The 12,403-nt window shown below is 43.1% G+C and overlaps 1 protein-coding gene across 2 annotated transcripts in view; it reads right to left on the reverse strand.

The window, feature by feature from the left end:
• The window catches only part of niban1 (niban apoptosis regulator 1), a 129,195-nt gene that overhangs the window by 18,985 nt on the left and 97,807 nt on the right, over positions 1-12,403 (reverse strand). For both annotated transcript variants that reach the window (XM_048602044.1, XM_048602045.1), the window contains exons 7-8: positions 8,031-8,135; positions 3,221-3,383 (exon numbers count right to left, since the gene is read on the reverse strand). In XM_048602044.1, the coding sequence (XP_048458001.1) occupies positions 3,221-3,383; positions 8,031-8,135 (268 nt within the window). The remainder of the gene's footprint in view (positions 1-3,220; positions 3,384-8,030; positions 8,136-12,403) is intronic.

Here is a 12,403-nt window from a genome sequence, read left to right on the forward strand (position 1 = left end):
TTTGTAACTGACACTTGGAAACTTTATTGCTCTTAGACTGTGCGTGTTAAATGGACAAATTATGAATGCTGTCACTATGAAACAAGTGGCAGGGTAAAACCCAGGACCATAAGTACGCTTTAAAAACTCAGTTAAATAATTCACTTTTGAAGCAATACATCAATTTTATCTAGGATACAAACATTAGTAAAAGACCCTGAAGTTCTTTCTTCATCCGAAAGCCCTTCCACTCATTTGTTAAAAGTTTGCTGGAAAGGCTACAGGTCGCCGGAAAGTTAGAATTAATGTTGTTTACACATTCTTCAGGACTTATACCAAAGTTTCCATGGATAACTGGGAAAGAAAGCTCCATGGAAATTTACTCCCATTGATTCTCAGTCATGAATGTCAGTATCATTTTATTTTTTCTATAATATCTCAGTGAACTATTTATGCTCTGCCCATATCCTCAACATATGTTCAAAATAGTGTCCAACACTTACATTATAGGATTATCTGACTCAGTTTCGTTTCCACTTTGGAAACAGAAGGGACACAGAAACTTTCATGAATTAGCTTGTATTAAATCCATTACCTTTTGGCTAAAGTGGAAAACAGTACAGATGTATTCTGTCACAAGTGGAGGGAAGATGTGACACAGATCAATTATCGTGCTACGATAAGTGTCAGTCAAATATAGAACAACACTAACAGTGACCATAGAGAAGATCAAATATGTGCCTGTTTTGTATGCCACACTGGAATTATTAATAGCAGACTCCAGGGCCTAAATACATGTTCCAGTTGGTAAATGATCTGAGCTTGGCCCTCAACAATTCATTATTTTTATTGATAACCTAGATGGTACCATAAAGAGCCATAAATCCATGTTTCCCAATGTGACACAAAGATGGCAGCATTAAATTGCAAAGGGGCATAGCAGCTTGAGTGACAAAACTATGATGGATGAATGTCAATGCCAACTATTGTTATGGAAAGCTAACCTAAGTGCAAAGACATTAATGGAAACAATAGGAAGTACCGAGAGAAAATTATTTTGATAGGAAGCAAAAACATTTCTGGCCTGAGATAAATGTTTTTTGGCTATGTCCAAGTTGCACAGAAATTTGGGAATGATTCTCACCCTGAGGTCTAACGAACCTTGTCTTACAGAATGCACCTCATTATACTTTCCCTGCCCCATAGCAGGTCTCATGTCCAATTCTGACTCCATCTTATCACACCCAGATCAATTCACCACTCAGCAGAATTCACTAGCATCCCTTTTTCACTAGTGCCCTTTTTCAGAGACATGCAATCTGAGACCAGAGGTGCCCTGCACAGTTCCTGACATTTGTCCTGGACATGGTAGCTATGGGGAAATCAATGCCCTGCTTTACAGGAGATCGTGTTGGACAGGGTGGTGCAGAGGTGGCAGACTTCCTCTTTTCCCATGACAGTCCACAACACTGGACCATATCACATCAAAAACAGAAGTTGCTGGAAAATCTCATCAGGTCTGGCAGCACGCGTGAAGAAAAATCAAGACTTAACGTTGCGGGTCCAGTGGCCCTTCCTCAGAACGCCATGCCAGCCTTGTCCAAAATTACCACCCGGGTTAAAAGTAGTCTCAGCTCTCTGGAGGAACACGCAGCTCTGTAAGATGATCAATGATCTCTACTCGGCCAGTTTAAGTGCTACCATCTTCTCTCCAATACCTCACACTCACTCTACCTCTGTTAGTTACTGTACCCACCTTCCACTAAGGTTTGTGTTCTACCATTCTCATTAATGCCTGCAACATTCATTCATTGTCTCACATCCAAATCCCTGGTCACAACTAACCCTGCATTGCCTCTGCTGCCTAATTCACTCACCCAGGGCAACCTTCCCATCTGCAACAAAAGTAATAGTTGTGCCACCCACTTGGTCTCATTCCATGAGGAAAACAACCCCAACAAGGCAGAAAGAATGGCACATGGGAGGCTGCCCAAAATGTGGCTCCTCACCCTTTATATGGACTGTAACGTCCCTGAGTGAGTGACTGACTAACTGTGTCCAAGCCCCTGGACTGATTAGATGCTGCCATTGACTTACTGTACACAACACCATGACCAAGGACTATCCCACTTTATTGACCGAGACCTGCTCTCAGCAATGACACGCTGCCTTCCCTTGCGTCTGTGTTAAATCGCATGATAAGACAGTAATAATGTGATCCTGGTATCTCTGGCTCAGGGGGCAAAGCACAAAAAGGCATTGCAAGGCAGAAATGCTGTGAGCATCCAGGTAGTTTCATAATAAGTGAACACTATGACAGCAAGCAACGAGCCTGGAGATGCAGCCTGGTCCAGTCTATGAGCTGACAGTGACCTTGCAGCAGTATTATGTGATAGTTGTTGGTGCAGCCTGAATGCAGTGTTAAAGTGCAGAAGCAAACTAAGTGATTTGGACATGTGCCACGTGGACTATGAGGCTGGCACAAATTGAATGCCCATGTCCATAGATGAGGCCTGCACTTTCGAGCGTGCTCTGAGATGTTGGTGTCCAGTGTCCAACATGGAGGTTTTTCAGAGCAAGCAGTGAGCCGAATTCGCCAGGCACCTGTTCTGATTTCTGTGTTGACACTTATCTTGTTTGGTGCTTTAAGCAAGAAGGGGAGTTGAATATCAATGAGGCAAGTTGGGCATTAACAAGCAGTAATCTTCCCTTCATTCACAATTCCCCACTGCCTGATGAGAAACTCACCGCACCACTTGTCTAAAGTATAAACGATGGGAGTGGGATAATCTCAACATCCAGTTGTGCTTCACCAAACTTCTCGCCAGATTCTGCCATAAATCTTGACGTAGTCCACATCACTCAGACTCCTGTAAGATTCCACCCTCTGTTTGTTGCTGATATCAAAGCACATTACTCTCAATCGAAGTTGGCTAAACTCAGATTGATTAAAAGCTCTGGTATTCAAGATGGTTCAACGTTGTCAAAAATATGGATGAATCAACTACAGATGTAGCTAGTCACAGATAGAAACCAGTTTGGTTAATATTTTGGAATTCTGTGCAAATGGCTTGGTATTTGAGAAGTTCACAGAGTTCTCTCTTCAGGTTTATATTTGGTTGCTTGCTTTCTTTGAGGAGATGGAAGGATAGAGGAAATTTTACACGGTCTGTAATAATATTGGACTCAAAGCCGAATGCCTTCTACATATTGCATTTACTTTTAATGTCTTTATATTCACCTTTAAGTTTCCGGGCAGCAAATTCCTTTGAAGTAATGATCTGATCCATATCTGAACGAATTATCCCCTCCAGGTCCTTCACAGATTTTCTGCACTCATCTTGTAGAGACTGCAATCCATCTACAAGCTGGTTTTGTACTAAATTGTAAGCTTCTTCCACAATCTGTAAAACACCATCATAATTCTCAAATAAAACAAAGAACTGTGGATGCTGGAGATTCGAGGCAGTCACACGAGCTACTGGGTGTGACTGCCTCGAAACTCCATAGAATCCCTACAGTGTGGAAACAGGCTCTTCATCCCAACAAGTCCACACTGACCCTCAGAGCATGCCACCCAGACCCATTCCCCCTGTAACCCACCTAGTCCACACACCCTGGAACACTATGGGCAATTTAGCATGGCCAATCCACCTAGCCTGCACATCTTTGGACTGTGGGAGGAAACTGGAGCACCCAGGAGGAAACCCACACAGACACGGGGAGAATGTGCAAACTCCACACAGACAGTCGCCCAAGAGTGGAATCCAACCCAGGTCCCTGGCACTGTGAGGCAGCAGTGCTAACTGCTGAGCCACCATGCCGCCCCAAAACAAGGTCAAAACACTAAACAACTGCACCTCCCAGTCGCGAACCATTTTTCCCCCTCCCATTCCGCAGATGACATGTCCATCCTGGGCCTCCTGCAGTGCCACAACGATGCAACCCAAAGGTTGCAGGAACAGCAACTCATATTTCGCTTGGCAACCCTGCAGCCCAATGGTATCAATGTGGACCTCACAAGCTTCAAAATCTCCCCTCCCCCTACTGCATCCCAAAACCAGCCCAGCTCGTCCCCGCCTCCCTAACCTGTCCTTCCTCCCACCCATCACCTCCTTCCCCTACCTACTAACCTCATCCCGCCCCCTTAACCTGTCCGTCCTCCCTGGACTGACCTATCTCCTCCCTACCTACACTCACCTTTACTGGCTCCATCCCCACCTCTTTCAACTGTCTGTCTCCTCTCCACCTATCTTCTCCTCTATCCATCTTCTATCCGCCTCCCCCTATTTATTTCAGATTCCCCTTCCCCTCCCCCATTTCTGAAGAAAGGTCTACGCCCGAAACATCAGCCTTCCTGTTCCTCTGATGCTGCTTGGCCTGCTGTGTTCATCCAGCTCTACACCTTGTTATCTCAAAACAAGGAAACAATTTTTCTTTGGGCAGAACCATGGGAGATGGACTCGGACTGAGAAAAAGATAAACCTGAAAATTATTTAAATGTTAAAAAGCTAGTAACAGTGGAGTTCCAAAGAGTTTTTAAGAGTGGTGGAAATCTGGAAATTTTCCCTCTAAGTATTCAGTCCTGGCTCAACGAATACTTTTAAAATGGAGACTGACAGACGTGGTGGAAAATAGCATAGAAGGAGATGGAAAGAAGAGAGATGGATGGAGTTAAACACAGATCAACCACAATTTCACTGAATGGTAGAACAGACTTGATTGGCTCTATACTTATATTTCTAAGTTCTTATATTAACCCGGAAACTGAAACAAGTAGAAAAATCAAACACAGCAACATAATTAGAAAAGAACAGACAAAACAATAAATCTCATCGTTCATCATCTTCTGTCTGTAAACGTTTCTTTAACAGCTGAGACATGACAGCAGGGAGGGTCCTCTAAAACTGCATGAAACACTGCTAGCTACATGGCTAGGGTGGTGCGCACATGTCCAGTCACTACATTGCATAAAAGGTGTGGTCACTCTAAAAATGGTACACAGGGGATTTACAAAAATTTATAAGGACGAAAAGAGAATTTTAGCTGTGAGGAAAGATTGGATAGCCTGGTGTTACTTTCCGTAGGACAGAGAGGGCTGAGGGGAGATTTAATCGGGCTGCATAAAACTGAGAGTCCTTAACAGGGATAAGAGGAAAAACTATTTCCCTTAGCAGAAAGCTCAAAAATCAGGCCAAATAGATATAAAGTGACTGGTGGAAGGATGAGAGGGGAGTTGAGGAGAATATTTATCACCCAGCAGGTTGTAAGGCTCTGGAACTCACTGCCTGAAATGGATGGATGGGGCAGAAGATCTCGGTGCATTTAAAAAAGTACTTGGTATGCATTTGAAGTGGAATAATATACAAGGCTACAGACCAAGATTAGGGCAGTGGAATTAGGCAGGATGGCTCCTGGCCGGCAGGTGTAGACAGATGGGATAAATGGCTAACTTCTGTGTCCTATGTTTCTATCATTCTACAATCTTATTCAAATACAGTACCTGTATCCCGCATTACACTGAATTCCAATCACTCTTCACTTTCATCCTTACTGACTGTGTCACAGGGATTGGTGCTTGTAGACTGGCTTCTCAGTCCCCCAACACACTGAAATTAAAAACCTTATTCTTGACATGAAATTCCTGCATACAACCATACAAGTGTAGGTACATGGAGCAGGAGTAGGCCATTCAGCCCCTTGGGCCTGCTCCGCTATTCAATAAGATCTTGGCTGATCCGACTGTAATCTGAAAACTAAATCCCCACCTACCCCTGATAACTTTTCACCCTCTTGCTTAAGAATCCATTTACATCTGCCTTAAAAATATTCAAGGATTCTCCTTCCAATACTTTTTCAGGAAAACAGTTCAAAAAAAAAAACAAAAAAACAAAATCACAACGAGAGGATAATTTCTATTTTAAATGGACAGCCCCAGAGTTTTAAACAGTGTCCCCCTAGTTTGAGGATTCTCCCAGAAGAGGAAACATCTAGTCTGTCGAGATTTCTCAGGATCTTGTATGTTCTAATTAAGTCATCTCATACCTTTCCACACCTCAGCAGATATAAGCATTGCCAGTTCAACCTTTCCTCATAAGACAACACATTGATTTCAGGTATTAGTCTAGTAAACCAACAAATTGACATCCTTCCCTAAACAAGGTACCAATAGTATACATTGTACTCCAAATTACGTCTCACCGATGTCCTGTCTAACTGAAGCGTAACCTACCTACGTTTGTATTTAATTCTGGTCATGATAAATGATAACATTCTATTAGCTTTCGTATCTATTTGCTGTATATGTAAACTAAACTTTTGTAATTCGTGTACTAGGACACATCTATCTCAAAGCTCTGCAATCTCTCATCATTTAGATAACGTTCCTTCTTGAATATGTGAAACAACCCAGCTTTTACAGACCACTGTGGTAAAGAATTCCATGGATTTACTACCTTCAGAGAAGAAATTTCTCCTCATTACTATCTTAAATGGGTGACCCCTTACTCTGAGATTATGCCCTCTGGCCCTAAACTTTCTCACAAGGGGAACCACAACCTTTCAGCAACTATCCCGTCAAGCATCCCAAGAATCTCATACGTTTCAACCAAGTCACCTGTCATCCTTCTCAACTCCAATAAGTACAAGCCCAACCTTCTCAACCTTTCCTCACAAACCTTTCCCTCTGTACCTGTGATTGATCTTGTGAACCTTCACCAGTCTGCCTCCAATACCAGTACATCTTTCCTTCAAGAAGGGGCCAAAACTGTTCACAGCATTTCAGCTGTGGTCAAACTGTGATTGTGATTTTCCAGAGTTCCTTCCTCCCTTCTATTCCCAGAATTTATTGCTGCTTCTGAAATGTTATTTGCGTCCTCTATAATGAAGACAGGCGCAAAATATCTGTTTAGTTAATCTTCCATTTCCTTATTTTGCATTATTAATTCTTCAGAGTCACTTTTGTTATGATCAATGCTCACTTTGTTCACTTTTTTCCTTGTGGCCTTGTGCCTTGAATCTTTCTCCAGGCCAAGCATTTCCTGTACAAACATTTTTTTTGGGAAGAGCTCTGTTCCCTCTGGATATGGAGGATTCTAATGAGTACCTTAATCTAATCTATTCTGCAATAAATACCATCAGCTTCCTACGGGACTTGAAATGTCAGAAAATCGTGACCAGATTTTCAAAACAGGATGAATGACAAATGGCAAAGTTCTTCACTTGCATCAAGTTTGTAATTATTGGTGGGATGTGATTAGTTGCAAATATGCTAGTGTGCAAAAGTTCATAGGTCACTTTTATATGGACAGTCATTTAGGGTGAATTTCATGAATTCAGTTTCTGAATTCCTGCTTCCTAAATTTATACTGTCAGATGTAGCTCCCTAATCCAGGCATCAAAGTACTGAGCCTATTTTCAGCCAAGGCTCAGTTATTAACGCTGTAACCCTCAAATCATAAAGATTGGAGGTTCAAGTCCTGATCCAATGACCTGAGCATAAAACCTTTGCTGAGAGTACTGAGGGAGCTGAGCACTGTTGGAGATACAGTCTGTCAGGTGAGATTTTAAACACATGTCCTGTTTGCTCTGACATTACAACAGTGACTACAATTAAAGACCATATTATTAGCGGTAGCATGTTTTGAGATGTCCTCAAGCTATGAAAGACACTATAAAAATGAAAGCTTTTTCTTTGTTAGGGTTTATGATTCTGCTGTAAGATAAAGGAGAGTTCGATATAGTGGCTGAAATGCTGTCCTGTGGAGATACGTGCTCGTACAGTGACTGCAGCTCAGTGACTAATGCAAACAAGGGCACAGCTTCAAGTCTAAATGACTGACAGACCCTATCCACCACCTGCCCATTCCTGTCTGCAGTTAGCATTGAGTCTCACTGTTGAAAATTCATCCTCCATGGAAAAATGAAGAGTAACTACAGAGGTTAAGATTTGCTATTTTGATCGCGTAAATCCTAAGTTTGCACCACGTTGTTATCCTTGCTCATTTTAGAAGTCCTGAGTCTTGCAAAGGAGCAATAAGCTAGTTACATACATTGAACCAGGCCTTTCGCTTTTCATTCTTCTTGCCTTTCATCTTTGGCAAGATGTCACTCTGCAGGGAAGGTAATAGTTCTTCCATCACCAAGTTACTTAAAATCTAAAAGGGGAAAAAAAAAACACAAAAAAAAAAAAACTTTAGTTGAATTGACAAGTTCACATTTTTTGCTGTTCATTCCAGATGTGAACCACGAGCAGGGTCTATAAAAGGGCACAAGTGAAAGAGTACCAAGCTCCATTGAATTGCAGACTTCTCAAAACAACTAGCTGTCCCAGAATACAAAGGATAGTGAACCAGCAGGTGGCGCTGTGATATGACTCGTTAATTCCCCCTAATATTACCTGATAGACCAAAAAACAGATTGCTGGAAAAGCTCAGCAGGTCCGGCAGCATCTGAGAAGAGAAATCAGAGTTAATGTTATTATTTCGGGTCCAGTGACCCTTCCACAGAACTGATTATCTGATGGACTGTGATTAAGCATCATTCTCCCTAAATACATTTCTAAATTGTAACTCACTTTGCTGTTATTCTATCACCACATTCCGCACCCCCCTCCCCTCCCCGGCCTCATCTAACCCTGAAACACAGCCTTACACGCTGTTGATAAAGAAATGTGTAATTTTGGAAGTGGAGCGTGGTTTATCTCTGCAAATCCACTCTCCTGCTGCAAAAGCAACACTGTTTATGACGGCTACACAATAGAATGACTTTACACAGATTCAGATTCATCTCTTCAATCTGACTTTTTTTCCCAAGCCTCCAGTGAAACTCCTCAGGCATTATAGTTTTTTTCTAATCAGCTCCTGGATCTTGCCAGCCAAATCAATGGACAGTTGGTAACTGTATAATAAAATACATGTATTTTAAGCCAACACAGTCATTTGTAAACCTATTTGCCAATTTGTGTTGCTCCCTTTACCCCATTCCACTGAGCCTTGTATTCAGGCTCCTGTTGCTTGCCCTGCTCTTACCCCTGCTCCAAACATGTAGAAACCCACTCTGCTCAAAATCAAAATTGGAACTCCGCCCTGCTCTGCCAACCTCTCACACCTCAGGCTGAAATCAGGTTCGACGTATTCCATCTCTTCCACTAATTTCAGATTAGGGATGAGGTACAATCAGCCACAGATTCCATCTTGATCACTCTCCTTGAAATATATTCAGGTAGTCACTGAGAAATGTGATCACATAGCTTAATATCCTGTTGGCATGCATTATCAAGTGTCTTTTGGATGATGTAATGGAGATGACTGATTAAAGGGAGAAAAGTGAAAGGGATCAGGGAAAGAGAAGAGGTTAAGACGACTTGTGCAAGTGCTGATAATTTCTACACAGGTCCACACATTTGGTTTTTCACACAACAGAGTAATGATTTTAAGACCGCTATGAACCCATCATATATTATTTAGTTTTCATCATCAAACAGAAAAGTTCAGCCTTAAACTCATGTATATAACCAATTTAACGGGTGTGTGTACACGTGGTGTATACGTGTGTGCGTGTGCGTGTGCACGTGCACGTGGGGGGTGGGGTGGGAGGGGGTTTGCGAGAGACGCTGATCATATGGTGGTAAATCTGTTGCACCCCTACCAAAACCAACATATCCTACACCCTAAACTATTCTAACCTAGCTCTTTAAAATTATTTCTCATTCACAGTATGTGGGCACTGCAAGCTGGGCTAGCATTTATTGCCCATCCTCAAGATTCCTTGGAGAAGGTAATGATGAGCTGCCTTCTTGCCACACTGCAGTCCATTTGGAGTAGGAAAACCCACAAATGACATGAGTGAGGGAGTTCCATGAGTTTGACGAATGACCGTTAAGGAACAGCAATATATTTCCCAATCAGAATGGTGAGTGGTCCCTGGGTGGGAGCCTGCAGGTGGAGGCGTTCCCATGTATCTGATGTCTTTGTCTTTCCAGATGGTAGTGGTCGTAACTTTGGAAGATGCTGGTCTAGGGAGGCTTAGCGAATTTCTGCGATGCACCTTGTAGATGGTATGCACGTTCTGCTACTGAGCCTTGATGTTAGAGGGAGGGAATGCTTGAGAATGTGGTGCCAATTAAACTTTATCCTAGATGGTGTCAAGCTTCTGGAGTGTTGCTGGAGCTGCAGTGAAACCCAAGCGGGCACTCCTGACTTGTGCCTTGTAGATGGTGGACAGGTTTTTCGGAATCAGGAAGTGAGGTTACTTGTGCAGGATTCCTAATCTCTGACCTATTCTTGTAGTCATAGTGTTTTTACACACTTAGCCCAGTTCAGTTTCTGATCAGTGGTAACCCCTAGGAGGTTGACAGTGGAGGATTCAGTGATAGTAGTCGTGCCATTGAATTGCCATCAAGGGGCAATGGTTAGATTCTATCTGGTTGGAGATGCTCATTGCCGGGCACTTGTGTAGCATGAATGTTGCTTGCTGCTGGTCAGCCCAAATCTGGATGTTGTCCAGCTCTTTCTCCAATTTGAACATGGACTACTTCAGTAGGAGAAGGTGCAAATGGTGCTGGACAATGTGCAATCATGAGCGAACATCCCAAATTCTATTGTTATGATGGTGAGAAGGTCATTGATGAAGCAGCTGAAGGTGGCTGAGTTTAGTACAATTTCCTGATGAGTTGAAGTGGCACAGTGGTAGTGTCCCTACCTTATAGCCAGAAGGCCTGGGTTCAAATCCCAAATGTTACAAAGGTGTCTTAATATATCTGAATAGGTTGATTAAAAATATGTACTCTGAGGAACTAGGCTCTTGAGGTGCAATGGTAGTCTCCCTACTTCTGGATCAGGGTGCCTGGGTAAAGTCCCACATGGTCCAGAGGCATGTAGTAACATCTCCGAACAGGTTGATTACATCTACCCTGAGGAGCTCCCCCTAAGAAGTCCAACAACTACATCAGCTTCCTTTGTGCCAGGAATGACTCGACCCATCAGAGAATTTTGCCTCTGGTTCCCACTCACTCCAGTTTTGCTCAAGGCTCCTCAACGCCATACTCAAAATGCTGGATTGATGCCAAGGACAGTTACTGTCATCTCTGGAGTTCACCTCCTTTGTCCATGTTTGCATCGAGGCTGTAATGAGGTCAGGAGTTGAGTGGCATCAGAGTAACCCCAAACTGAGTGTCAGTGAGCAGGTTATCGCTAATCAAGTGTAGCTCGATAGTAACGTTAATGACCTCTTCCATCTCCTTCCCTGATGATCAAGAGTAGACTGATGTGATATTATTTGTTCATGTTGAATTTGTCCTACTTTATGTGCAAGACATACCTGAGCAATTTTCCACATTGTGAGGCATATGTCAGTATTGGGATTGTACTGAAAGAGCTTGGCCAGGGGTACGACAAGTTCTGGAGCACAAGTCTTCAGCATCTTTGCAGAAAGGTTTTCGGGGCCCATAACCTTTACAATAACCATTGCTTTTGACACAGAATTGGCTGAAGACTGGTATCAGTGATGCTGGGGACCTTTGAAAGAGGCACAGATGGATCATCCACTTGACAATTCTGGCTGAAGACTGTTGTAAATGCTTCAGCCTTATTTCTTGCACTGATGTGCTGGGCGCTACCATCATTGAGAATTTCTACAGCCTACTCTTGCACTAAGTTGTTTAATCGTCCACCACACTTCACAACAGGTCATGGCAGGACTGCAGAGCTTCAATCTGATTTATTGGTTGTGGAATCACTTAGACCCATCTAATCACTTACAGTTCATGCTGCTGGCGTGAAAGCAGTCCTATTTTTCAGCTTCTGCCAGCTAGGCTTGCACCATTCAGCAACAAATGTGGGACAGAAATATCCAGTGATTGGAGGAGCAGCTAGATTATTAAAGTTCCAGTTGTCACCAGAGGTGTGAGGGAGTCACTTAGGTCTGGGGTAGAGCCAGCTGACATTCTGCAGAGACTGGGGAGTAGAGCCAGAGCCAGGAGCAATCTTTTTTGGTGATGACAGTAGAGAGTCACCTGTTAGATAAGATAGGTATCTGCCTCTGAGATAACTCCACAGAGGCGGGTATCCCATCACCAATTATTTATTTACACATGGAAAGTCCTTGACACTTGATCCAGCTACCACATGCCAGCTCAGAGTTACCAGGATGTCTGACACTCCTGTTTATCTCCGTCAGCCAGGGCTCCTCGATTGGACCAAGTTAACAGCCCCAATCAGAGCTAGATCCATCTAGCTGACTTTGTTACAATCACTACATCCTTCCCCCCGAATCTGAGGATATAGACCAGTTTGATTTATTTTTGTAGCTCCTCCTGGGGCGTTTTAGCACCGGGTCAGGTTTCTCTCACTCTGCCTCTGATATGGGTAGTGTGTAATGCACAGTAGCTCGCTTCTCGCGCCCGAGCATCTCAGAAGAAATTTAT

This window comes from Rhincodon typus, chromosome 10 (assembly GCF_021869965.1).
Source record: "Rhincodon typus isolate 14 chromosome 10, sRhiTyp1.1, whole genome shotgun sequence".
Taxonomy (NCBI): Eukaryota; Metazoa; Chordata; class Chondrichthyes; order Orectolobiformes; family Rhincodontidae; genus Rhincodon; species Rhincodon typus.